The following is a 27,876-nucleotide window of genomic DNA, read 5'->3' on the forward strand; positions in this document are numbered from 1 at the left end:
ATTTCACTAATGTTGTTTGTCATTGCGTATCAGTGAGGTATGTTGTTTTTTTTTTAACAATAATTGTCTGTGTTGGAAAGACAAACTGGCTTAAAACAGTTTCAGTTATTACTGTAGTTAGAATCAAGCATCAATTTCCTTTTAGCCAGTTTCTTGATTTATGAAAAGTAATACGCATCCACTTTGTTTAATGTCATGTTCTCTTCCCTTTCCCATCCTGAAGAGTAGCAAAAACATACGGGTATCCTCGTATGTAAACCTCAAAGAAACGACCACATCCACAGTTTTCAGTTGTTTGTTTTCCTTCCTCTTGCTGATTCTTTTAATAATTGCATTTAAATAAATATGGCATATTAAAAGTAGCTGATGAGGAATGCTAAGCCTTTTCTTTTTTTTGTGGGATTTAATCTTAAATGGACTGCAGCAGCGATCCGTGACGTTCACTTCCCACCTCTGCTGTGTGACGGTGTTTCCTATCAATTCCCACCTCAGTCAGCCGAGACCAACATGTTTCTGAATCCATCATTTTCTAAGTAAAGGAAGTTCTTCCCCGTCAACAAACAGGCTGTTAGCTTTTGTTTATGCCATCTTGAGCCGTTAGGTCTCAGTTTCCATTCGTGTGCTCGGTGTGTGTATGTGTGTGTATGCTTATAGCTGTCTAGTTGAAGATAATTACTTAGCATCTGGTCATTTACGCCGCAGTCAGAAAGCATTAGCCTGAAAATGCGTTTTGCATTGTCGTTGGCTCGACTCCAGCAAACAGGATTTGAAATGAACCGGAGGCTCTGAGGCCGGAGTTCTGACTTTTAAACCGTTTACAGCTGTCGCCGTGTCGGCCATGTTGGATGCAGCGCTTTTCTTATGAGACGGTTGTTGTCTGAATGATGGGGATACCGGTATTTTTTGTGTGAATTTATGAAGCGTTCTCAAATGATTGTGATTTTTTTTTTATCTGGGAAAAGCTGCTCCTGTTAGTGATTCATCCAGAGTGTAATTGAACCGTAGTGCCTGCTGCTCTACTGAGCAACCATCGATTTATCTGCACAGAAGAAGGAGCTAGAACTGCAGAGCAAGACTGAAGTTACAGTGATGAAAGTTCACCAAAGAGCACTTCTGGGGTATTACTTATCAGGACAAAATAAAACAGTCTGAATTATTTAAATCTAACCTCTAGTGCGCCAAAACTAAAACATATTCCTCATGATCATTGTTGGGTTTTTAACCGAAACAAAAGCCAAGATTGAGCATTCCTTCTTAGAAGGAAAGTGCTACTTGATTGAATCATCATAAAGTGTTGGACACCTCAGTGACTGTAGGGAAGAAATAGTTGCTGTCTATCAACCTAGGAAGGGTTATGAGGTCATTTCCAGACAATTTGAAGTCATTCTACATCAATAAAGATTATTGATAAGTGGAAAATATTTATGCCGGCTGCTTATCTACCCAGGAGTGGAAACACTTAGCAAATCAATGCTAAGATCAGACAGTTCAATGCTCAGAGGTGTATGAAAAAAAAACCAGGAGCTCCAACGTAGGGCAGCAACTATGCTGAAGTTTGTGATCTTATAATTAGAATAGAAAAGAGTTGAGAAGGAATATTTTTTTTATTTTCCCACAGTGGGGAAATGTATCAGTACCAGCAGCACGTTAAAGAAAACTGGAAGAGTGCATATTCCCTTCAAAGTAGGTTATTTTAGAGCAGCTGTGTCCAAACTTTTGCCATAATCTCAAAAAAATTTTATAGTATTTTTAAAGCAAACTTTTTGTGCTTTTTTTTTCTTCTTCTTTTTTTTCTGATGAGCTTATTAATAAACTAAACTTAAAATAAAACAGTTTTATTGAATTCAACAAAATAAGTTATGCTTTTTTTGTGGAAAACAGATCAGTAAAATATTGTAGATCCTAAAAACATTTTTAAAAAATCTTCTATGATTCCCTTAATATAAAATATTCCAACAGTTTCCACATTGTTTGGGCCGATTTTACTTTTCCTTACTTGGGCTGTAAGACTTTGAGTAAAAGCAGGTCAATAATTGTGGTCCTAGTCACTCCAAAATGAACACTAAGGCATCTACTAAGTGTTTTTAACATTTGAGGTAAAATTTAATGCGTTTTAAACCAGAAAACTTTTTTTAAATCATGTTAAGTTGCAAGAGGATCTTCTTTCTTTTTACCAGAAGTTTCTGCACAGGAAGCTCATAAACTCGACGTGAAAGACAAAAAGTTGAAATAAATCTCTGCTTGTTTGCTGTTCGTTTTTTCTTTTTTTTCCCCCGCTTGCGTTAATGTTCAGAAATCATGCGTGAAGGTAAATCTTATGAGTTCAATCACAGACGGCAGCTCGCGCCGACAGTTTGAAATGTAAACAAACGCTGAAAGCCAAATTAGCGGCTTGTCAGCGTGATGTGACAAATAAGCGCTCCAGCGGGCTTTTTTTTTTTTTTTTTTATACATCTCGGTAGCATTTCAGCAGTAATAATACAGTTTTAGCAGCACGCTGGCTCTGCTCCGATTCTTTATTCCGGCTTTGCCCTCCGGTTGATTTCCCTGACCTCCAAACAAATGGAAATGTCACACAGACTCGACGCGCTTCTCCAAAAGGCTATCGTTTCGCTCACTCTCCAGGCAAATGGAAAGCAGATCTTGCCTGGTCTGACCGCAGTTTGTTCCTCCAAAAAAATGGAAAAAAAAATGAAGTAAAATCACAAATATTTCTGTGGCTTGGACAGCGGAACGTGACGGTAAAAAGGGGTTTTATAACCTCATCTGGTTGCAGAATGTCGATGTCAGGGTGAGGAGTTTTTATTGCTGTGTCATAAAACTGGATCCCCTTGAGGAGACTTTGTCCAGAGCAAAGTCTGAGAATGCCCAGAAACATGCAAACCAATCATTCTGCCACACGAATGATTGGCTGGGAACATGTTTGTCGTCAAGCTGAGCGCACTCCCGACCTGTTTGCTGCCTTACTTTGGAGGGCCGTGTGTGGATCTGCATGTTTAGTCTCCCTCGTATTGTGCTTTCGTCAGCTCTGTGAGTGAAGTAGAAGTGTTTTATTTCTGTGGTTCCTTGTCATGCCAAGAGTCTTTTTCGTTACGTTGTTATTTTGTTTTTTCTGTTTTGTTTCCTTCCTTTCTTCCCTCCTTCCTTTCTTTCTTTCGTTTCACTGTCATTTTCCATTCCAACTCCTCTCCTCCTTTTTCGACCTGTCCATTTGGATGCGATATTTCTGTCCCATTTCCCCCCACCCTGCCCTACCCCACCCCACCTCCACTTCCTCTCCCTCTCCTCTCCTTACCCCAACCCTGAAGACGTAGCCCTGCCCGCCTTCCCCCCCCCTTCACTGACTCCTAACACTACTGACCATGTAACAGCAGGCTCCGGAGGCGTGGCCGCGGCGGCGGGGCCCACCCCCTCTGCGCCGCGGGACGTCGTGGCTTCCCTGGTCTCCACCCGCTTCATCAAGTTGACGTGGCGCCAACCAGCCGAGCCGCACGGAGACGACCTGACCTACTCCGTGTTCTACAGCCAGGAGGGCACCAGCAGGTACGGCCACGACTTAACGCCGCGCCTTAATGGGAGGCGATTTGGACGGCGATGGGCAATTACTGTATGGGCGCATCTCAGCGAGTGGAAATATCTCCATGTGTTTTTAGTGTTTCTGTTTAAAAGGTACTTAGTTACTAAGATTGAAATATTGGAAGAGTTTGGTGATTACAGATGACAAAGACCTAAAAAATTTAGTTTTATATATATATATATATATATATATATTCACACACACACACACACACACACTTTGGAAGAGGGGAAACAAATCTGACTTTTATTCTCATAATTCTGACTTTAATCTTGGAATTTTGAGAAAATAGTCCTAGAAAAATTTTCAGTGGCCCTAATCCTCTTCTGTAGTGTATTAGATAAGATCAACAAAAGAGGATCATTTTTAAAAACAATAAATGTCAGTTTAATGTAAAGTACGTTCATGTATTGTACAAAATATACCCTCAAAATTTGGTCGGAGTTCCTTTTACATGAAGTCCTGCTGGAAGATGTGATGGGGAATCTCCATAAAGCTTCTCAGCAGAAGCAGACATGAAGTGTTGTGGCGTTTCCTGTGCTAATTTTGGGTATTATAACACAGTGAAACAAACTCAGCTCTCCAAATCATCACTGCGTGTGGAAAAGTACCACACTGTACCTAAGTCAGCTTGGATTCAGTGCCTGTTGCTGGTAGACCTTTTTTTTTTTTAACCACACTTTTTCCATCCACTCAACATTCCATTAATCTGCTTTGATGCAGTAGTTTGTGAACAGCCGGCTTCTTTAACAATAAGCTTCTGTGGAGGCTCAGATATTTTCTGCTGGAAAACTGTAAAGTCATCAAATTATGATTATGTTGGCTAAAACTGGGCTATAAAATCAACCTTTTTTTCTTAAACTCTCTTATTAATGCTATTAATGGTCTAACGAGCTGAGATTTGGGTTTCCATTAACTGAATGTCATAATCAACAAAATGGACAATAAAAGAAATTACCACTCTAAGTATATCACACTGTGTGAAGCAAATGTTTCACCTTCTTTGGGTGAAACTAATGAAATGGTTTCATTTACAGAGGCATTGTAACCTCTCAGATGGCCAAATCTGAATCTCATATCTGTTTCATATAAGTTAAGATGACAGAGATTTCTACTGTAGATCAGATATTAACTCCACTTCAAACAAATCTGAACAGATTTTACAAATACTTTAGTTCTACAATATCTCTAAAATGTATTCATCCTCGTTGATGTTTTACCCGTTTTGTTGCTTTTACAAATTAATAATAATCAACAAAATGTGGCTTTTTTTCACACACAAATAATGTATAAAGGAAAACATTTAATGTCAAAGTGAAAACTTGAATTAATGGTTGAGTCAATTTCTCACTGTCTGATTATGCTGCTCCAGTTGAAGATTAATTTATTTTACACACACATTTAGGAGGTTAACATGGATCATTAACCTTTCAGCTTCGAATTAGAAGAACTTTTTAAACATTTAAGATAATTGTTACAGAGCGACACCATTATTAAAAGTTAATTAAAATTGATTTTAAAAAAGTTCATTCAATAGCTGCGTAATATAAATGAAATATTGAAATCCCTGGACGTTTTTTTTTTTTTTTCTTCTTCCTTCCGCTCCCTCCCGGACCAGGGAGCGGGTGGTGAACACCAGCCGACCAGGAGAGATGCAGGTCACCATCCAGAACCTGATGCCAGACACCAAGTATCGCTTCAGGGTGGTGGCACACAACAGCAACGGCCAGGGCGAGAGCTCAGCAGCACTCAAAGTGGCCACCCAAGCTGAAGGTAACACACACACACACACACACACACACACACACACACACACTGTACAGTTAATTCATACGTGCTCCGTAAACGGCGTGTGCAAACATGACTGAAACCGCTGGCAGTTTGCTGGGAACATGCTCACACCAACACTCCGGGGTAAACAAGATGCTCTCAAAAATGTGCAAATAGACGGAGGCCCAAACAAATATCCACTCACATGCAGCGTATGGTGGCTTCTGACAGACGCCCCCCGTCACCCTCAGCCTTCACACACACACTTCACACACACACACACTGGAGGCTGGAAGGGGGCTCTGTGCTGCAAGCAGACCACCCAATAGAAAACCTACTGCGAACCACTTCTTGTTTATCCCTCGGCGTTTCCTCAAACCTCACTGTGTGTTTTGGTGTTAGCTGAGCCTGCCCAGGTCAGGGTTCCCATGCAGCCTGGAAAAGTCTGGAGTTGTTTTCTTGTTTTCACTAGTAAGATCTGGATACGTATAGAAAGGGCACAAAGAGAGTTCCCTTCATAACAACCCTTGATTTTGGTGTCCTTCCCTCCTTGTCTTTTCTTCCTTTCTTTCTCTTATCATTTCTTCCTTCTTCATATTCTTCCTTCTGTCCTTTCTTGCTCTTTCCTTCTTTATTTTGTTATTTCTTTGCTTCTTCCTTTAGTTTCTTTCATTCTTTCTGTCTTTCTGTCTCTTATCGTTTATCCATCTATCTTATCTTTATCCTTTCTATATTCCTTGTGTGCTTTTTTATTCACTTATCCTTCTCTCTTGCTTTTGTCATCATGTTCTACCACTATCCCCTCCTTCCTTTCTTCCTTCTTTCCCTCCCTCCATTCCTTGTGTCCTTCCTTCCTCTCCCTCTCTTTCCTACCTTCTATATAAACTCTTGGTGAACATTTCTGTTCTATATTTGAAAATGGACCTAAAAGATTGAGACTTTAGCAAAGTCGAGTCTGGACAGATAATGAGAGGGAAAACAAGCGAGGCGTGAAACGGTTAAAATCAGATATGTCCAGATTATAGCACATTTTCTTTCTTATAGAAGGTAATAGAGCGGCTTTAAACATTTCCACTGGGGGAAAGCAAGAGACACCTTGACTTTGACGTTGGGTTATTTATTTTTTATTTTTTATTTTTTTAAGCGTTAGAGCCTCTTGGCTGCTCCTGGAGTTTCAGCCATGACTTCAGAGCTCTGTGGAGGGGATTCCCCCAGCACACCCTCAGACCGCGGACACGCCTCCCCTCCTGTCTGAGCTCCAGCTCCAGCTCTGTCTCTGTCACTTTGTAGGTCAGCTTCTGTTTTCCTACCTGTCCCTGTCGGTTTCTGGCCGGATGGCTCCACACAAACACACACGCAAACAAACACAAAAACACACACACTACACCTTAATGCCTTTGCCAGCAGGAGCAGAGCTGCCCACAGGGACGGCGGCGAGGGCGGCCTGTACCTTGGTGGTGTATCTTTAGTTTGAGGACATGCTATGAATTGCAGCTTAAACTGTTGACCTGCATCTGAGTGCCTGGTCTGTGCACACAGTGCTGCCCTGTTTTTTTTTGTTTGTTTTTTTTGCCCACAGGGACCAGAGCTAGTATACCAATACACACACGCACGCACGCACACACACGCACACACACACACACACACCTTCACCATTCATGCAGGCTGACAAATGGGAGGGGTGTCTTTCTTCTGTCAGCAGCACCTGCAGCTAAAGGTTACAAGTTTTGTAGAGAACAGAGGTACTGTCTGCCCTCAGGCAAATGCTTCAGCATCATTGTGTTACTTTTAATCTAAAATGCCAGAGCAGAGAAGGAGCAAGCATTTTTTTACTGTACCAAACATAGGGTTTTCAATTATTAATAACTAAAAATGATTAAAAGTTTTTTCTGTATTTGAGCTGTAATTTGACTTGACTTGAAAAGTATGCATTGTCCTTGATTTTCTTGCTTGTGGCTACAGCCACAGTTTACTGAGGGTCTTTTTATTCGCTGGCCAATACAAAGTGTTGCATAATTGAAAAGGAGAAGAAAAAGATACATGCTTTATTTGTTTGTCTGTCTCCACCAGCTCAGCTTATCTACATACATCTCCACGCCATTTTTGATACCATGGCAACATTCTTTTAAAGCAGTGGGTTCTTTCTAGTTGAGAGCAAAAATATGATTAATTACAAAATGACAATATTATAAACTTCTTAATTAGGGCAAACCTAATAATTAAAAGTGAAACAGGTAAGTGAATTTGGGAAGCGTATCTCGACAGACCGATAGAAAACCGTCCCTGGTCTGTTTGTGTCTGTGAAGCTAATATTCACAGATAGCGGGAAATGTTAGCAGACAGCCAGAATATTTACACAGACAGCATTAGCTCATGTTGACCGGGTGGTTTACTACTTCATTTTTGTAGACACGGGAGCTTTACTGAGTTTTTAAGTTGATTTAAAAAAGTTAGTGTTAGCTTGTAGGGTTAGCTAACATGCTTGTTAGCTATCATGTTTGTGTTAGCTAACATGTAGCATCCTTCTGTATTTCCTATCCATCTACCTCATAGGAAAGATATTTCTGAAAACCTTTTCTGCCTTGTTGGCTAAAGAGGGTCGCATGTTTGTTTTTTTTGTTGCTTTTTTTCTTCCTGTAGTTGCCACAATAGCAGAGAAGAAAAACATTCAACTTCACATTTTTCTAATTTTTGTTTGTGAACTCTTTTAAGAACCTGTTCCACTTCTTAACAATGCACCACTTTGGGTCGATCTGTAACAGTGGTTCCCAAAGTCGGTCCTTGAATTCTAGCATCCTGCATGTTCTAGTTCCCTCCCTGGTGGTAGTAAATACCTTTTCAGCATGTCAATGTTCTTCTTAGTGAGCCATCATTTGATCCAGGTGCATTAAACCAGGGAGACAACTAAAACATGCAAGATGCCGGCCCTCCAGGACCGACTTTGGGCACCACTGATCTGTTACATTAAATTCAAGTTAAAGGCTTCCAGGGTTTCTCAGTCGATCAACCCCAAATGTCACTAGTGTGAAAATATTCCTCTTCTGCCACTGAGAAGGGGAATAATTTCATTTAAATCATTAAAAAGAGCAAAAAATAAATAAATAAAACAGAGAAAATGTCCTCTGATAAGACGTAGTCTCTCTCAGTTTTCTTCCTGAACATTTCTTACAAATGTTAGTGAAATGTTAGCATAAATTTGACGTCTTACTTCTGGTTTTAGACATCTTGTAAACTCAGATTTCTTGAATTCCAGTCCAGTTGTCGTCTGGACTGGAATTCCCAATGATAGTTTGGAAGTTATTTCCACTTTTCAGCCCAGGTGTTACTCAGAGAGAATACGTGGACAATAAAATATATATACATCAGTGGTTTTGTGGAAGCACAGATTTGTTTTATCCTAGAAAACATTAAAAATGCATCAGTGATTCAAGGCTGAGCCTCCCTCTCTCTTTTATCAGCGAAGCAACTGGGGTCTGAACCTAATCTAATAATGTGGCTTAGAAACAACCCAGAATTTATTTGCATTCAAAGTGACTTTACTTTCTCTGTGGGTACAATGGTAATTGAAAACATATAGATGTGTAATTGTTGCCTCTCGTGTTTTTTTTGTTGTTTTTTTCCCCCCCATCAGTACAAGTGCCGGGTCCAGCTCCCAACCTGCAGGCGGTGTCCAACACTCCGACCTCCGTCTTCCTCAGCTGGGATAAACCCCTCACAGGCAACGGGGAGATCCTCTCCTACAAGCTCTACTACACAGACAGAAGTGTTAGCACCGAGGAGGTAGGACGTTCTGTCAGCAGCACATCACAGACGGTCCCGGCCTGCATTTCTCTCTCCAGTTTCTTAGATTCAAACAGGACTCCTTCTCTCCAGAGCCAAAAAAAAAAAATGATGCTGTTGATCTATTTCACTTGACCCAATCTGATGCATCGCAGCCGTATAAAGCAGCTGAAGACGTCAAAACGTGAATATATTGGGGAGATTGTTGTCTGCGCAGAGATTTCTCTGTCTAATAGGAAGATAAATAGTTATAAAACAACAACTACAGAGATTCAAACTACACTTTTGGCATCTAAAAAATCTATTTGTTTTAACTGTGTTGATCAGGATTATTGTCCCACATAATGATTTAAGTCTGGATAAAGTATCCATCCCTACATGTGAAACGGTGATTGCTCTCTAATCCGGGGTTAATGTCGCCAATGTCAACAGCTGCTGTCACCTGTTAACCAGCAGTGACAGTTTTACATCCCTCTGGAGGGATTTTGGCTCACTCTTTTTTGCAAAGTTGTTTTAATTCACCCACGCTGTAGGGTTTTAGACCTTGAAGTTGACTTCCATGTTTGCGTCATGGTAGATGTTTTCCTCCAGTTTCTGCTGTGGAAACACAGAGATGAGGAAAAAGTTCCCCGTTTCTTGAAAAAGTCCCCCCAGTGGAACGCGTCTGTAGCTTTAGCAGCGTTGCCGAAGATGTAACTAAAACATTTATTCAAATGTTTGCCATTTGCATTGTGAGGATAAATCTTTTCCTCGAAGCTCATAATTAACAGGAATCAGGTTTTATTGAAGCATACTCAAACCCTGGTATCTGAAACCATAAACTCAGAAAAAATCTAATAGAGTTGGATTGAATGGATTTGCATTGTTAGCTACTACTCATACATTTATATTAACCGTTTGTACTTCCATGTCAAAAGAAAGCCTGAAAATGAATTGAAAAATCTTTAATCCAGGAGTAGAGGAAAATAGGAAATGTTAGATCTCCATGCTGTGCCTTAATGGTCCAAGCAATTGATTTCCATTTAGTCTGGTTTTCTGAGAAATTCATTCGTTCTTGGTTCAGTCATCTACCACGCAAGTGTGCATCGAACAGAAAGAAAGCAGACAGGATTTGTCCGTGTTCTCGCAGAAGTAAGGGTGGAACGTAGCTGCTCAGATAGCGAATCAGCCCCAGCAGAGGCAGCAGCAGCATTGTGCAAGCCAGTCAGGCATTAAAAAGCCTTTAATATGATAATGGACGAAACGTCAGCCACTGCACTGAGTAATGACGCCTCGGTTCCCTGGAGAAGAGAGCTGGAGATGAGGTGGAAGAGGCGGGAGGTGATGGGAGAGGTGAACGAAACGGAGATGAAGTTGGAAGGACATCAAACATTGAAAGGTCAAACGGAAGTGAAGAGATCACGTACAAAGAACGATGCAGTCACAGGTGAACGTCTGAGCTCTGGGTAGAATTTGAAAGATCCATCTGCTGCTTTTTCTTTTCTTTCTTTTTTTTTTCCATTTTTTGAAACATCACAATTAAAGAGCTGGATGTAAACGGCCCGGAGTAATTGGGAATGCAGCGGCGTAACCAATTTGTGAAGCAAATCACACTAATCACAGAAGGGAGAGCGCGCGTCTCGGCGGAAGACGACATTTTTACAGCAAGTGAAAAACAGAAATTAGTGAAATGAGCCGACCAAAACAGGCATCTGTAGCTGCTGGAGCTGTCTTGTTTACAGCTTGTTTGTCTCAGATTTAAAGCCGGGATGCTGTCAAGAGTTTCTATTTTTTTGTGCATGTGGAGGCAATCTATTTTGTGCTTCTTTTTTTTTTTCTTTTTAGAATGAGTAAAGGACTTTCACTGCAAGCTTCATTGATTTTGCTCCGTCCTGTGTTTCAGGATGTTGACATAGACGGCCAGTCGTACACCATGGCTGGACTGAAGAAGAACACAGAGTACAGCTTCCGCGTGGTGGCCAACAACAAGCACGGCCCGGGGGTCTCCACAGAGGACGTCATGGTCCGGACACTTTCTGACGGTCAGTAGGTTGCTTAAATGTTGACCTGACACAATTTCAACATCTCCTAATGCTTGTTGTGAGTTTTTTAACACTACTGGCACATCCTTAAACAGTCTTAAAATAAGCAAGTTGGCCCTAAATATCTAAATCACAGGGTTTAGATTTTCTCTGGACAGGACTATTTAATCATGTATCTTCTCAGGGGAGGTGTAGGGGGGATTCTTGCTGGACTTTTCTGTCTTGTGACCCAAGATGGTCGAGGCTTCCGCTAACCAGTTGCTAATATATCGTTGCTAGCTAGCTTTTTTTGTGTCTACCATGTGAAAGTGCAAATTTATCAAAAAATTGGAGTTCATATATTTCTATACTGACATATGTCTTGAGTTCCATCCATAATGGTCTTTAAAAGTCTTAAATTTGGTGGAAACTGCAGAAACCCTGCACTAGATGTGTTGGGTTAGAAGACAAAGGAAGCATTGTTTGCCTCGAAGCCTTGATAGCTTACAGTAGTTTGCCAAAAGAGAGATGACAGCAGTTGTTGCCGGTCATCATTTATTTGGTTTTCAAGCGAAAGGACATAGATCAAAAAGTCCTGCATGGTAATATTAGAGGCTTTTAGAGGCAGAAAAGTTGCCGTTTGAGATTCAGGCTACATAATCATAAGATGTCTTGGTTTCTTTTTGTTAAGTTTTTTATGTCCGAGTGGCTCAGATTGAATGACAATCTTCTCTTTATTCTGATTTAGTAACTGATTATTATTTTCTGTTTGAAGCAAACAAATGAACTATTAAATACAAGTGACCTGGTTTCCATTTGGCAAAAACACAAAGTCTTACCATAGAAGTATTTTCAAGCTAGTTTCTAGTGCTAGTTTCTTAATATACTTAAAATTAAACAAAACTAGCTTACAAGTCACTTTTAATCAAGATATTGGAGCTTGGGTTTTAATAAATGGTTCCTGAATATTGATTTAAAAAACTACTACTTCCACTTGCATATTGTTGCATTAAAATACTTGGTGAGATTTTGTTCTTTAAATGCAGGAAGATGTATCGTTTCATCCACCAAACAGCCTAAAACCCACTTTGCCCAATAATATGGACAGCAGAAACCAGATATTTTATCTTGCATATATATTCTTCCAGATTTGAAACGTTTATTTTTCTATTTTGTCTTCACAGTTCCAAGCGCCCCTCCTCAAAACCTCACCTTGGAGGTCCAGAACTCAAAGGTAAGACAGAAATGGAGAAGCTAACGACTGGCTAGCCTAACCTGCAGCTGGTCTTGTTTTGTTTCTGTACCTGCAGCAGAGTGTAAAGCATTTGTTGCACTCCCACAGATTTCAAAATGCACAATGCAAACCATTGTACTCGAACGCATACAAATCAAAATCCAGGTTGTTGTTTCGTGCACCAAAACCCTCCCGGGTCGACTCGCGAGCAGAGAGCGAGCGGACACAAACAGCCGAGTAGATTTGTAGCCTGCAGGCCGCGACGTCCTTCCACGCCGCGCGATTAGCAGCAGCAGAGGCTTGTAGCCTCAGCTGGGCAAGGCGGCCCGCGAACCCTCATCGATCTTTTCGTCGTCGAGAGATTTGCCTGTCAGAAGATTTTATCCCGTATCAATGTGTACACGCAACCCGGCTTAACTGCCTACAGCTCAGATATATGTTGATACAGAAGAACAGAAGTGATGCTTTTAGCAGCAGCTACTTGAGAGAACCTCCACATTTCCCCAGCATTTAACGTAAATGTCTGCCTGTGTTGTTTCGCTCGCTCCAGTTGCTGAATTTACTGAGACATGCCACAGTTCTCGTGTGAAGCTCTCGATTGGACGCAGCTCACCAAGGTGGCTGCTGGCTTTGGCGAGCAGCGGCCGCCGTTAAAACCAGAAGCAGGCCTCGACCTCCCGCCGTTTGAGCCATTTGATCTTCAAACAGAGAGCTGTGGGCCTGCTTTTTGTATATCTCCATGAGGGTGATGGATTAAATTTTACAAAAGATGTTTATTTTTTGTTTTTTTTCCCCCACTCCTGACATGGGAGACAGCGAGTCCAAAAAGAAAACTGTAAAGAAAGAAAGATGGGAAAAACCTCAGGGTGCGAGGATCGACTTCTGAAGCAGCACTCTGAGCCCTTCACTGGTCGATGCAAAGCCCAAATTGGGGGCATGGAGGAGGGGGAACTGACAGACAATCCTATCACAGCCTCCCAGCTTGTGTGCAAACTGACCACCCCTGCTGAGGCATGCTTGGATGAGTTTTTTTTGTTTTGTTTTTTTTGGTGAGAAAACACCCTTGAACTAATTTTAAGACTGAAATAAAGAGGATACTCTCAAAGGAATAGTGTTGTGAACTGATAATTAAAACCCAGAAAAGGCCAATTTAAAACGAGCTTTAATTATTATTTTATTCTCTTTTTTTGTCTCTTTGTTGAAAGTGCATTTAATTATTACCATTAGGAAAACAATGTTTAGGCGATTTAAAAGAGAAATTACACAGTTGGCTGTGCGGCAAAATGGAAAGAGGAAAACAAATGGCTGTGTTCCTTCCCCTTGAAGTTCTTCACGTTTTGTCTCACTACAGCCACAAGCTTCGCTGTGTTTTATTTGGCAATATATTCTAACTCAGGGGTGGGCAATCCTGGTCCTGAAGGGCCGATGTCCTGCAACTCTTAGACGTCTCCCTGGTCCAATATACTTGAATCCAATTGCTGAATCACCTCCTAACTGCAGTCAAGTTCTCCAGAGTCCTGCTAATGACCTCATTATTTGACTCGGGTGTGTTGAAGTTGAGACACATCTAAAAGTTGCAGGAGACCAGCCCTCAAGGCCTGGAGTTGCCCACCCCTGTTCTAACTAAATGTAGTTCTTAATTTTGCAATGGAAGGAGAATTACTCAAGGTTTTTACATTTCTTTTCAAAATGAAAATCTGAAGTAACTTAAATTCAGTCACCTGGATAATCCTTAGTCTCTGTTAACAGCTGCACGTCTTTTAGTGTACGTCTCCGCTAGCTTAGACACTGAGCTGTTAGCCTATTCCTGTTTACAAGATCAATGAAGGAGCGCCACACACTTTGATCTAAACCATTCTGCTGTAGTTCTGCCTGCCTGGTTAGGGTTGTTACCTTGTATTTGGCTCCATGTTCCCAACAACTGATACGTTTCCCAGGGTGTTCATGTATCCTTAGAAAACTCTTCTAAAATCATAAATTAATTAAGGCCTGCAACATATCAACAAATACCCTTGCTACCTATCTAGGGTATATTAGCTAGTTCTAAAGTTAAGGCCCGCTATATACCCTTGCTACCTCGCTCAGTAGCGATATTCCTGCTAACTATATTAGCAGGAACTCCCTCCAAACTAACTAGCTAGCTGTATTTTTGTGTCTATCCTAGTTTATGTGCAAATTTATCACGCTGGTCTTAAAAGGTCTTACATTTGAGTTGGTGAAATATGCCAAGACCCTGGTTTCCATTTTCCTTATGGAGAGAATCTTGCCTTTTTATTATCCAATCAAAATAACAGTCATTTCATTTCAACCCCCCAAAGAACGTTTTGTCAGATGCTGATCTCTCCCAGCTTCAAACTTGGTAAAAATGGCCTCTTTAGTATCTGTTGAAACGCACAAGTTTTGTGATATTTTCTTACCAGTCACTGTCTGTGCAATCTCCTATCTTTTGGTATGTCAACTCGCTTCGGAGTTCTGGGCAAAATTCAAAACTGTGAGATGATCAGTATCTGATTCCTAACCAATAGGAACAGGTCTCACATTGTTCCTCCTTTGGCCCTGGATGCTCAAGTTCAACCAAAAATAGGGAGCCTCAAAACCAAACGTTTAAGAATCATAACCAAATATTTCTGAAATGTGCAGGCGTAAGTTTCTATTTTTCACAAGAAAAAAATAACGGTAAAGAAAAAATAGGTTTTGTTGGCAAAACTTTACTTTTAAAAATAAAACGTCTCATTACAATTCTAAACGTCTATATCAGAGTCTATACTTTTGATCAAAATTCATTTTCGTTTTATTGAATAATAAATTTCCCTTCATATCCCTGCTGTGAAAGAAAGCATCCTGAAGCACGATTCTTCATAATATGACTTTTTCCACATGTTTGAAGGAGGGTTGAACTTTCAAATGCGACATAATGTGAAAACCTTGATGTAATTTCTGTCATGTTGATGTTTTTTCGTCTATTTCCTGTCATCTGCTGCTCACCTCTTCCCTCCTGTGAGTTCGCAAAGTCAATTAAATGTGTTTTCGCGATCTGGGAGAAGATGAAAGAAAGGCAACACGCATCCCACTACAAGCGGCCCACAGTGTAATAAGAAAAATGGAAATAATTGAACACACTTAACCCAATTTTAATTTGCTCAATTCCCTCGACTCGGCGGGGGAGGAGCTTGAGCGTGTTTTCAGGCTTCTTGTGCATCGGTGTGACAGTGAGAAAGCGTTAATTAACTGCTCTCCCACGCTGAGCTACCCCCCATCTATCTCTTTAAACACACACCCAAACTCCGATGCCTTTATCCTGCAACAGCGCAGCCTGCCAACAAAAGGCCCCAAATTCATCTCTGACTAGAGTAGCTGCGCGGCTTCAAACTCGGCGCACACCTCGCCCATCAGGACTCCCGCTTCCATTATTCATGTTCGTTTCGCTCGTAATGCTCGGGTTGACACTCGCGCTCAAAGGGGTGTTTGTTTACGTGAGGCTCGCCTGTTGGCACCCCACGTCAGGAGGAAGGGGAGTGCAGAGGAGACGGAGGAGGGAACCTGGGGAGCCACATCAACACAAAGGGCTTTCCCCCCCACCGCCAACCGTTTGTGTGAATGAACTTATAAGGTTACCTTTTATAGTTGCGGCCTTCAAATGTTTTGCTATCATTTGATAGATTCCCTCATTGCTTTTCAGAGCATCATGGTTCGGTGGCAGCCGCCTCCGCTCAGCGGCCAGAATGGGGAAATCACCAGCTACAAGATACGCTACCGGAAAGTTCCACGGAGGAGCGAATCGGCTGTGACCACTGCGGGGACGGAGCTCTACAAGCTCATCGATGGTGATGTTTCGCTTGTGATAGTCTGGATGTTACTCCTGTTACAGAGAGACAACTTCGTAGGCACCATCTTATACCGATACCGCTGGTAAAGATGGGTAGAAAGCCTTAGCGTAGCATAATCACACACACAATGAAACATGTAGAAAACATTTAGTTGAGCTTATTGAGTTAGAAAAATATTATGTGAAGAAGTTTTTCATTTTTGCAAAATCATCAGTGACACTGGTTTTGGTACCCCTACTGTTACAATGCAAAATATTGACAGCAGGGGTACAAACTTTGGTACTTTGAGTCTCAAAAAACTGTAGAATTTGGTTAATTTTATGTCTGAGGAACTAATTCTGTGTTGATTTGGCCATACGGTAGCCTGGCCATCTCCTTCCTACGCAGTTCATCTCGATTCTCATCTCCCCTTCAGGGCTCCGTCTGGGATTTCTCCCATTGACCTGGATTTCTCTGGTAGAATTTCAACCTGGTCAATTGGTGAACCAAAAGAAATGTGAACGATGATATCAATTTACTAAATGCTTTGATCAAATCCTTTAGTAAACACCAAATGGTAACATTTGGGTTGGAAGGACAGAAAACTGTTTTTCCAGGCATGTCTCTCAAGTAACCAATTAGCAATTTAAATCATGTCAAAGGGTTGAAGCCCACAAAATGTCACCATATGCTTAAGTTGTCCAGCAATGAGGTTTCTGGGTTTGTAGAGTTTCTGCAGTAATGAAGAAACTAAAGAGGGATTCACGTACTATTCATTCTTATATCAAGTGTTAGGGATTGCAGATGGATTGTGCACACAAATATGGCAGCAACATTCTGCAAGAGAAAAATTATTTAAGTTCGTATCATCAAAGTGTTAAACATTCAAGTAGAATCAAAGTAAAACTACAAAGATTTGCACAATTTGAGGGTGTTTTTTTCTTTTCTTGTGTTCTAATTCCTATATAAATAGCTTTTGAATCATTGAACATTGCAGCTTGAACAAGCTGTCTTGTGTACATAACAGATATTGACTCTGTTCTGGTTTGTGTTCACACTTGTCTTTAAAGCTGTAAACAGTGTGAAAGGAAATTGTTTTTTTTTTTTTTTGTTTTTTTTTGCTTTCGACTTAAAACTATTGATGGTTCTCTTGTCGGAAACAAATATTGTTGTAATATGATTGGACATGTGTTTTATAACATGCCCTAACTCTAATCAAGGTGGATTATACTTGCTTCTGCTCACAGGCAGCATTTTCTTTCCTTATTCTTTGGATTGTTTTGTTGTTAAATCGTTTTCGCCTTCAGACTCCAGTTTCTCAGTGCGTCTGTTTGATGCGCTGCAATATTTAAAACCCAAACTCGTCATGAACCTGCGCTGATTTACATCGTCTGCCGGATCATGGGTCTTCAGTTTCATCTAAATACTTTGAATTAGAGTTACAAACCTCACTGCCTTAAGACTACACGCTCGCTACCAACCGCAGCCTGCACGATATCGCCAGAAATGGTGATTAATATTAGATGTTGTCTCAGCAACTTTCAAGTGGCCCGGCCTCCCGCTGCGCGCCGCATCAAAGAGAATTTACACTTAAAAGTTGATTTTGGAGATCATTCCAGGGGGGCGGAACAGAGGGGGTGTTTGTTGGTTCAGAAGCTTTAAGAAGGACGTGTTGTAGCCTCGAAGGCATAGATGGCAAGGCGGTCTTTAGAAGACACCCTCAAGGGGGGGACGGGTGGGGAACAGAGGGGTGTTGGAACAGCGAGTACAGAAAGAAATGACTAGAGGATTAGAGCGTAGCGTGCAAATAGCACAATATGATGACAGTGACAAATTTTATTGCAAATTAATACAGAAGCACCCCATTTGTCAGCAGGCACCCACCGTCATCCACGAGTACTGAAAGCAGCACCCAGCAGCGGTGCGGCGCCCTCAGAGGGAGATGTGCCCATAAAATATGAATCAATGTGAAGTTCGGCTTTATGTTCTCTGGGAGAACTGACTGTTTCGCTTTTTTGTGCCTCCATTTATCTCGTGGTTTCATTGGTTTAGCTTTTTTTTATAATGGCGCATACTTTTTTGTTCGAACCACTAAAAACTTTAATTAAAAGTTGAGAATTACCTCCTGATCGTTTTCAAAATGAACAAGTCGTAAAGAATGTTCCCTGGGATTGCTGCGGCTGCTGCCTCCACTCTGGAGCGCGCTGTGTCAATTTAGTCAGTTATTATTGTTTTTATTATTAGTAGAAGCAATATTTTTTTATATATCAGTAATGTAATCAATGACTTTTATGTAGTTATTTTTTGCTTTATTATTTAATGTTTTTTTTCCTCTTTCTTTCTGTGAAATCCGTGAAAAACAGAAGTCTGTCTGTCTGCGAAGCCTCACCTGTGAACCTGGGTTTGCCTGTTTAGGTCTGGAGCCCGGAACCGAGTACTCCTTCCGCGTGTCGGCCGTGACTGTGAACGGGACTGGACCGGCCACCGAATGGGTCCCAGCAGAGACGTTTGAGAGCGACCTGGACGGTAACGAGTCCTGCTCTTCTCGTTTTAATCTAGACTAAACCGGATCTGCTCTGTGCGCTGTGGCCGCTAAGCTTCTGTACTGAACTTTTCTTTCCTGCATTTCCTCCCAATAGAATCACGCGTACCGGACCAGCCCAGCTCGCTGCACGTCCGCCCGCTGGTCAACAGCATTGTGGTGAGCTGGACGCCGCCGGAGAACCAGGACATCGTGGTGCGCGGCTACACCATCAGCTACGGCATCGGGAGCCCCCATGCTCAGACCATCAAAGTGGACTACAAGCAACGCTACTACACTATCGAGAACCTCAGTATGAACGGGTTTCCTTTTGGGTTTGGGTTTTTGTTACAAACGTAATCTCGCTCGAGAAACTGTCCTGTACCGCTAATTAGTTTCTTGTCTTTGCGCTTAATATGGGTTCTGACAGCAGGAGTGTTTGCTGAGAAGGTAAACGGATCAAGTCTGATTTTAAAAACTGCATTTAATGAACTAACGAGCAAAGACGCAGACACCCGAATGCTGTGAAACGGTCCATTGCTACCAGGTAGTGGAGACTGAAGGAGTTAATTAGAGCTTCACCTACTGCTGAGCCACTAATTACATTGATTGGACTAATAGGCACACACTCGTTAAAGGTCTGAACGTTCAAATAAAACTATTTTTGCGAAGCTAAAAGAAACTGGGGATGTGCAGCTGCATCTCCGTTTCACAAAATATCAATTAGGGTTGTAAACAATCCGATATTAGACGTAAAATATCGGTCCTAGATCAACCAAAAATAAATATCGGATTAAATCGTCCTGCATCTAAACTGTCCAATAGAGGCCCGCTGATTGAAACACTGCGCTCCAGCATTTAGTCCGGCCCAGGATTCCTATCCGGTATCCCACATGCAGACCAATTGGTTAATAGTGAATGGGTCATTTGTTCTCATACAACTGACTCAGCAGGAATATCATTTGGTAAAGTGTTTTATAACACTACAGAATAAGTAATAAAATTATGTATGATTCATGCTGATATCGTATTGTGTAGATATCTGTATTTGCCGATGCTCAAAGCTACAATATCTGTATTGTATCGCAAGTGAATCCTTGTATTGGGACACCCCGATATCAATATGTATTTTAGTTGTATTATTCCAAAAATGAGTCTCATGAATTGTACTGGCTCATTAAACACAAACTGTAATACTTCAAATATATATTTTGCAACATTTGATGATTACAGGAAACCAGAACCCCAAAATTTAATAACACATAAAACCAATAAAGCAAAGATTGTTTTGTTTTTTTTGTTTTTTTTACTACGTTTCGACTACTGTAGAGTACATGCATTCAGCGTTTGGTCAGATCTCTGTTTGCATTAATGACAGCATCCATGCAGCGTGGCATGAATGCGATCAGCTTCCCTCACAAACTTCCCTCTCTGCTCATGTAAGGCTTTGGTAATCCCTGGTGTTTGCGTAGCTTTTCCTTCCACTCAACCTTCCATGAATATGACACTTTTTCTGGGAAGCTGGATTTAGGGTTTTCCATTAGTTTTAAGCCATAATCATCAACATGAACAGAAACAAACATTTGACATGTATAATTTTTCATGTAATTAATCTGTTGAGTGCCATCTTTTACTTTTGCTAAAGTAATTAATTTCATGTCGTACTAAAGCTCTAGAAAACAGCAAATTTTCTTCAGTGGGAATGGAGAGCTCTTTGTTGCTGCATCTATTATGTTGACAATTGGCCTTTTTTTTTTTTAATTAGATAATTGATCACTATCTTATGCTGCGGTTGAAGAATCAGGATTGTGTCCAGAAGTGAGTGACGAAGTGGAAAGGAAGCTTTTGCCAATGTCTCGGCATTCATAATTAAAGCTCTCGTCACGATCACTTCGAGTGGAGCTTGTGTGTTCAAATATTCGTGGCGCTAATATCGCAATTATGATGCGGAGAGTCTCTGGAGTTTGGCTTGATTAGACCGGCTGCGTCGGGTCGTCTCTCTCTCTCCCTCTCTCTGTCTCTCTCTATATCTCTCTCTCTCACCGATCTCTGTCTCTCGTCCCGCAGACTCCGGCTCCCACTACGTGATCACGCTAAAGGCCTTCAACAACGTGGGGGAGGGGATCCCCGTGTACGAGAGCGCAGCCACCAGAGTGCAGTCAGGTACGAACTCTACGAATCTGCGGCTTTTACAGGGAATAAAAAGGAAAAACAGCAGAGAGAAAGAATTCAGTGACCGCGTTAGGAGCTGAGAGCAAATCAGCTTTCCTTTTCCTGATCACAGCTGATACGGAGGGGGGGAAAAAAAGAAAGAAAATGCTGCTCATGCTTCTCTGGATTCAGTTGACATTTCTCGTTGCCCTCTCTCTAACCTGGCATCATTATCAGACACAGTATGTCTCGACTCTAAATTACCAGGCAGAAAATGGGTCATCAGCCTGTCTCGCTGCTTTAATTAACTCTCTTCAATAGTGGCCTGTAAGTATACCCAAGTCTCTCCTTCTTTTTTTTTTTTTTTTAATCAAATGATCAGAGCCTCAAATGATGCACCTATATGAGCAGACCTGATTATTACGATAGGGAGCATGAGGTTTTTTAATCCACGTTTTAATTTGCTAGCACAGGCAGAAATGTTATAGAAAAGTAACTTTCGTGGAGAAAGGCGGGACGTTTAGGGGGCTGAAGATAGCTTTGTGTTTTGTTTTGTTGTTTAAAAAAGGATCTAATCCTTAATATATGATATCATTTAGAAATGCTTTTTAAGGTAGGTGTATTTCAGAAAGTCTTAGAAGGTTTTTAGAGTTTTTGTTTTTGCTAACTTTGAAAATATTTAGTGCACTTAGGTTCCTCCACGGTAATTTTTCCAGATAAATACTAAAGGAAAGATGAGGTAATCTCATTCATATAGCACATTTTCAGCAACAAGGCAGTTCAAAGTGCTCTGGTCAGATGATACCAAATTTAACATGCTTGCTACATGTGCAGAAAAACTAGCAATTTGCGTTATATTTTTAAGAACACAAGAGCTTAACTTAATTTTTTTTATTATTGTATCCCAAAAATCCTAATAATTGCAATTTAAATTTTCAGCAAATGCTATACAGTAGCAACTTACAAAATTTTAATAGACAAAAGGTTGCTTCTCATGTCTAAAATTAATTTTAGCAAATAAATATTACTTAAAAATTTATAAAAGAAAGTCAAATTTAGCAGAAGTGTCATAAGGCTTAGCGTTTATCCATCTAATGTTAAACGTTGCGAAAGTCTAGTGAGAGTTGATCTGCCCAGGCGTCTCATTGCAGCCCAGTAAAACCGTTTTGTTAGCTAAATAATAAGGACAACTTGTTTGGCTGCCTGCCAGGTGACGCACACTTCATCAAGCCTCACTTTTTAACAATTAGAGGCAGAGCATGTGTCGCGGCCTGTGGAGCCTCATGAAGAAGAAGAAGTGCGAAACGCTTCCAGTTAGACCACATGTCGGCTGAGTTCACGCAGTTCGTGTGACGGTGCGAGGAGATGAGCAGCAGCGCGCTCCCCGGCACGTCCCAGAATGCCGTCTGCACCCGCCTCCCCGCTCCTCCTTGATCGCTGCAGTTTGTCTCCGCTGCAGCACTGTTGCACCATGGAACACAAGAGGGGCGGGGTGCCTGGCGACATGAGTCACGTCAACATGCTTTGAGAGGAGGGGGGGGTGCCTGAGTTTTAATACGTGTACACACACGCACGTGGTGCACACTTGTCTCTAAAAAAGCTCCCTCTCATCCTAACTCCCTTACTCACTCTGTGCACTCGCGCAAGACCCCCCGTGGTGACTTTGGCAACCCCTTCGTCAGATCCAAATGCTTCCTCTCAAAAGCAGAACCGAAAAGCCCGCCACCGCCGTCTTCTGCCGAATTCTCGGGGGCACGTTCCCCTTCCTGCCAGTTTGTTCGAGTCGGAATTAAAAAGACGGCGCTGACCTACATATGGTGCTTTACTTTTGGAAAAAGTGAAGGAAAAACTTGGTGAACTTGGGCTGAATCCTGGATGACAGTGACATCTTAACTTGAAAATGGAATAAGTGAGGGAGGTGTTTCACCCACGTGTAATGCTGCATTTTAAAAAAATTTTTAACCCGCGACTGATTCTCAGCAAAGAAGAGCCGCTACGCACGTTCTTCAAAGCTGGGTAAAGAAATACAACCTTCGTGCCACTCTAAAACCTCAGGGCCTGACTGCAACCACGAGAATGCTTGGATTTTCAAAATGCTCTCACTCTCTCACACACACGGTTCCATCTTGGGGATATAATGAGGGCACCTCCGTACAAAGAGTTGTCAAATGGAGCGAGTAGAGCACCGCCAGGTGATCGAGGAGGAGTGTCATCACGGGTGACCAGGCGAAGCTTTTTCTCCCATCACAACTAAACCGAGTTCAGAAACAGGAGCAGTGAAACCAGAAGCTCATCCTTAAAGGATTCATTCTGCAGAAACTGTCTGTCGCTCGACCTCCAGACCTGCATTCTTTTTTGCTCTGTGGAGGCAGTTCACACCGACAACTTCCTGTGGTTTTTACGGACCACTTGCCAACCCTGGTGCTCTCTTGCATTAATGCTCCCAAACCAAATCCGAACAGTCGACGCACAGCCACGTGGATCTGGGACGTTGGTTCAATACAAAACCCTCATACTGGAAGCGAACTAAAGAGAAATATTGGTGTTGATGCATGAGCCCATTTTCACTTAAAACACGGTATAAGACTTCTGAGCCATCATACAAAACTTCACAGAGAGCTCTCTCAAAATAGTTCAATCTGGACCTGGCGTCGAATTCAGCAGGCAGATGTCTCTCTCTGCGGACAAAATGATAATTTTCATCTACGTCATCGAGAGCCGATTTCTGCACTTCAGACGATGTGGGGAGCCTATAGGACTAAAGAAACAAGTTCTTTGCTTGGCAAGAAAACCACAAGTTAGTACTGGTTAAGAAAAATGTAATCAGTGCATCTTTAATATTTAGTTTTTATATATGACTGTAGTCTATACCCATAGTCATAGAACACATATATGCAAACAGAATACACAGCCAACAATCAGCGATTAAACTAAACCAATGTAGATAACTTACGAGTCATATTAGTCAGTTGATAGATGAGCTATCATCAAAATGTGGACCAAACTATGCCCAAGTTATACAGACAGGCATCACAAAGACTGGTTCTGTTCAGGAGACTGTGAGACTTGTGACAGTCAGGGGCTCCTTCAGATTCACTGTAATACAGACTGCTACAGGGTGTCCTTCCTGACCACATCCGTCAGCAACAACTCCTCTTTGAAGAAACTTGGATAAAATTTTGGATTAATAGAGAATTTTGTGCCATTTATGAGCTACGTTATGTTAGGGTTTGTTCTAATATGCTAAATAATGTTCTTTGTTTTTCACTGCGAGGTGCTAAAAAAAATATAGCAAATAAAAGTTGCAAAGAACAACTTTTATTTGCTAAAATAAAAGCAGAGAGAGACATCTCTCTCTCTCTGCTTTCAGAATTCAGCAGGCAGACATCTGCCTGCTGAATTCGACACCAGGTCCAGGTCCACACGGTGTCAAGACTTTGAAAGTCTTGACACCGTGGTGGATGATCCATGCAGATTAATGAGTTAAGCTGTGATTCATACATATACTAAATCAGGCAAGTGGATTTCTTGTGTGCTAAATTCTGAGCTAACGTGGCTCTGAGCTAAACCAGGGAAGCCTTCCACAGTCGGCCTAATTTGCCGTGCGTGTTAGGCTCCCTTTTCTTTCAGGTGATTATGCAAAGTTGGACATTTCTTCTTCTTCACCCTCCGCCCCCCTTTTCGAATCTGCATATTGGATAAAACGTTACACAGTTGTCACGTTGCGGTTTCTCACCGAAGGATGTCTTGGAGTGCCACCTACCGAGTGAAGGCTTCAGTTCGCATAATGCTGGGCAAATATCAGAAAAGCTCTCCCTGCCGCTCTTCAGCAGAGCGTTTCCCTTTTTGTTTGTGAGCTGCAAATTAGAAGCAGCACAACGCATAAATCCTCAGTTCCTCCTCTTGTTCGCGACCCTTCTCTTTCTCTTTCTCCTCCACCGCCGACAGGCTGAGTGCTTAAAGCCTCGGTTTTCCTCTTGCGGTTTTGAATGCGACAGCAACATCTTAAACTCTTTTTGTGCCCTCTCGATCGTTCTCTTTGCATGAAAGTTGCTGTTTTCTGAAGCTGGATGATGTAAACACGTGTCAGAATTGCCTCTCTTTGAAACAACTGGGTGAAAACGTTCTCGTCTTCATGAGCAGTTGCATGTACGCCGCAAAAACACAAAATCTTACCGCATATTTTCAGCCTAGTTTCTAGTGCAAATATCTCTGTACGCTTGAATTAAGACAAAACTAACTTACAAGTAACTTTTCAGAAAGAAATAGGAGCTCTAGGGACAAATGCATATTGCTGCATGTGTTTCAAGTAACTGCTACCTTCAGTCATATATCAAACATGACTTTTTGTGTTTGAAGGTGGCGCTAGGTCCATGCAGTCGTTTTACATACTATAATTGATGTAAAGTTGGACAAAAAAAACGTTGATTTTACATAACACTGCCCCTTTAATATTGATGTAAAAGTATTAATTATGAGTGAAATAATCTGCCAGTGAAACAAGACATTTCAATGTGTAATATGGGAAAAACATCTTGTTCCACTGGGAGATTATTTCACTTACAACCAGCACTTTTTCATCAAGATTAAGGAATTACTGACTTAAAACAAGCTCCTATTTCTTACTGAAAAGCTAGAAATAGCTGGTTCTGTCTTATTTCAAGTTGACTACAATATCTGCACTAGAAAGTAGACCAGATATTCTTGGTAAGTCTTTGTGGGTTTTGTGGTGTCTTTCACTCTGGTTTCCCATTTGCAGTGAATCTTGCCATGAATAGCTGATCTCCTCCTGTCTCTCCGTAGTGCTGCCGTCACTTTAGCTTCACACACTGTCGGGTAGATTTCACACAGCAACCAGTTCTATAGGTTTGCTTGTTCTAGAGGTCAGTGTCTGTTATTTTTTCTAATAGTGTCCTCTCTTTTTCTCTTCCACCTTCCCAATCCCACCCAAAACCCCACCCCTTCTCCCCTTTCCCTCCTCCTTCCTCCCCTCCTCCTCCTCACCACCACCGACCTTCATTTTTAACGCATTAACCTTTTATTTTTCCCTCCTCTCCTTCCCTCCACCGCTCCTGTTTTGACTCCACTCTCTCATCCTCCACGCCACGCTTCCCGTTGTGTTTTTAATTTTTGTCCTTTTTTATTTAATTGTGTGTGTGTGCAATCAATGCATGCGGGCTTTTTACTGCCTGACACGCAGACCCCATAGACCCCGATGTTGACTTGTACGAACTGTTCCATGCTCCATACACCCCAGCGCCCGACCCCAGTCCCATGATGCCTCCCGTCGGCGTGCAGGCCTCCGTGCTGAGCCACGACACCATCAAGGTGACGTGGGCCGACAACTCGCTGCCCAAGAACCAGAAGATCACCGACAACCGCCACTACACCGTGCGATGGAAGACCAACATCCCCGCCAACACCAAAGTGAAGGTGAGAGACTTTTCCTTTCAGTTTAGTTCAATTTTAAATCTCATTTACTCGAGTTATAGCCCTGCTTTTGTTTATTTAAAGGGTAATTCACTCCAAGAAAAGCTGAATTTGTTCCCTCTAAATAAAACATCACTGATATCTAATACCCTTTGAATTCCTTATTTTGCTTTTACTTGTCGTGCGTTCTGACACCACCAAAGGTGCTGATGTGCAGGCAGTAATATCGCATGATGGCACAGAGCGAAGTAATCTGTCGGCGGCTCTGGACCTCAGGGGAACCACAGTGCTGACGTTTGTAGCGGAGAACAAAAACATCTGTTGTCATTTAAGCGTGTGAGCTATAAAGCGACAGACAGACGCTTCACTCGCTTTTGTTTTATGTGCAACATGTAAAAACTCCAGACTGATAACACAGCGCACTACCCTTTAAACAGTTTTGCACCAAAAAGAGAGTTCTATGTAAACTATATGATGTTGTCTCACCAGAAGCTATAAATGCAATATAATGTGATCTGTAGGATCTATAATCTTGCAGTCTAGTTTCCCCCTCCACGTTTACTACCGTCGTTAATAAACATGCATAAAACGGCTTAGAATTGAGGCGCATCTTTTGCAGTTGTATGTAACGCCGCAACTAACTTTTATTTTGGTAATTGATTATTCTAACAATTATTCTGATAATTAATTAGATAAAAGAAATTAGCCTATGTTGCAGATTTTACAGATTGTATTAGTGGAAATACACTAAAAGATGCAAATAAATAATTGATTTCCTTTTGAAATAAGAAAAAAAAAACATTTTTTAACCTAAAATGGAATAAAATAATTTTTCACTAAACATATTGGCATAAACATATTTACAGACAGAGGTTTTATTTATATATATCTTAAATGCAAAATGTAGATTTACTTTGTATCAGCAAATTGTCTTTTTGTAGAGTCTGTGTACTCTAGTCAGCGCAGCTTATTCATTTATTTAATGTCATTTAGCAAAGAGGTCATTGACTTTGCAAAAACTCTCTCATCTTGAGCAAGCATGAGGCGACAGGGGAGAGGAACAGCTTCCTTTTGAACAGGAAGGAACCTCGAGCAGAACCAGAGTCCATCAGCTCTGATCTGTACTGTGGGTGTTGGCAGAACAAGTGGGAATCTTAGAGTGATAGCTGACAGCATATAAAGGCGATAAAGAAATACATTTATAAATAAAACTGTTGTTGAGGCTGTTTGTGTTTTAGTTGTTCTTATTTTGTTGACAAAAGAGTATTTTTCTGAATAGAATTCAACAAGCATATTGCCACCGTTATGTTGTGGATGGAAACTGAAAGGGTCAGAAACCTTTTTAAATGAGACTCAAGGACATGACGTGTGGGAGGCCCAACCTGATGCAGAGAAAACGCTGGACACATTTCCAGTAGTTTATCAGAAGATATTAAATAGCAGTAGAGGCCACTCACATGTCCAGATTATTGACTGTTGTGGACAGAAGCAGTTTTGCAGGGCAGCTACACTCAACACGCTCCTTGTGGAGGAAAACGGACGATGCTAATGAGTAGTTGTAATCTCAGAAGGATTATTCCTATAATTTGAAAATCGGTTTGAACATT

At 41.4% G+C, this 27,876-nt stretch overlaps 1 protein-coding gene across 21 annotated transcripts in view; it reads left to right on the plus strand.

The window, feature by feature from the left end:
* Nucleotides 1–27,876, plus strand: part of neo1a (neogenin 1a) — a 218,097-nt gene that overhangs the window by 175,449 nt on the left and 14,772 nt on the right. For 12 of the 21 annotated variants that reach the window (XM_016669961.1, XM_016669950.1, XM_016669958.1 and 9 more), the window contains 10 exons: nt 3,309–3,543; nt 5,196–5,350; nt 8,979–9,127; nt 11,010–11,148; nt 12,312–12,361; nt 16,041–16,185; nt 18,583–18,693; nt 18,807–19,001; nt 20,756–20,851; nt 26,040–26,272. In XM_016669961.1, the coding sequence (XP_016525447.1) occupies nt 3,309–3,543; nt 5,196–5,350; nt 8,979–9,127; nt 11,010–11,148; nt 12,312–12,361; nt 16,041–16,185; nt 18,583–18,693; nt 18,807–19,001; nt 20,756–20,851; nt 26,040–26,272 (1,508 nt within the window). The remainder of the gene's footprint in view (nt 1–3,308; nt 3,544–5,195; nt 5,351–8,978; nt 9,128–11,009; nt 11,149–12,311; nt 12,362–16,040; nt 16,186–18,582; nt 18,694–18,806; nt 19,002–20,755; nt 20,852–26,039; nt 26,273–27,876) is intronic. The other 9 variants (XM_007549003.2, XM_016669956.1, XM_016669968.1 and 6 more) reach the window with 4 other exon arrangements.

This window comes from Poecilia formosa, unplaced genomic scaffold (assembly GCF_000485575.1).
Source record: "Poecilia formosa unplaced genomic scaffold, Poecilia_formosa-5.1.2 Scaffold29, whole genome shotgun sequence".
Taxonomy (NCBI): domain Eukaryota; kingdom Metazoa; phylum Chordata; class Actinopteri; order Cyprinodontiformes; family Poeciliidae; genus Poecilia; species Poecilia formosa.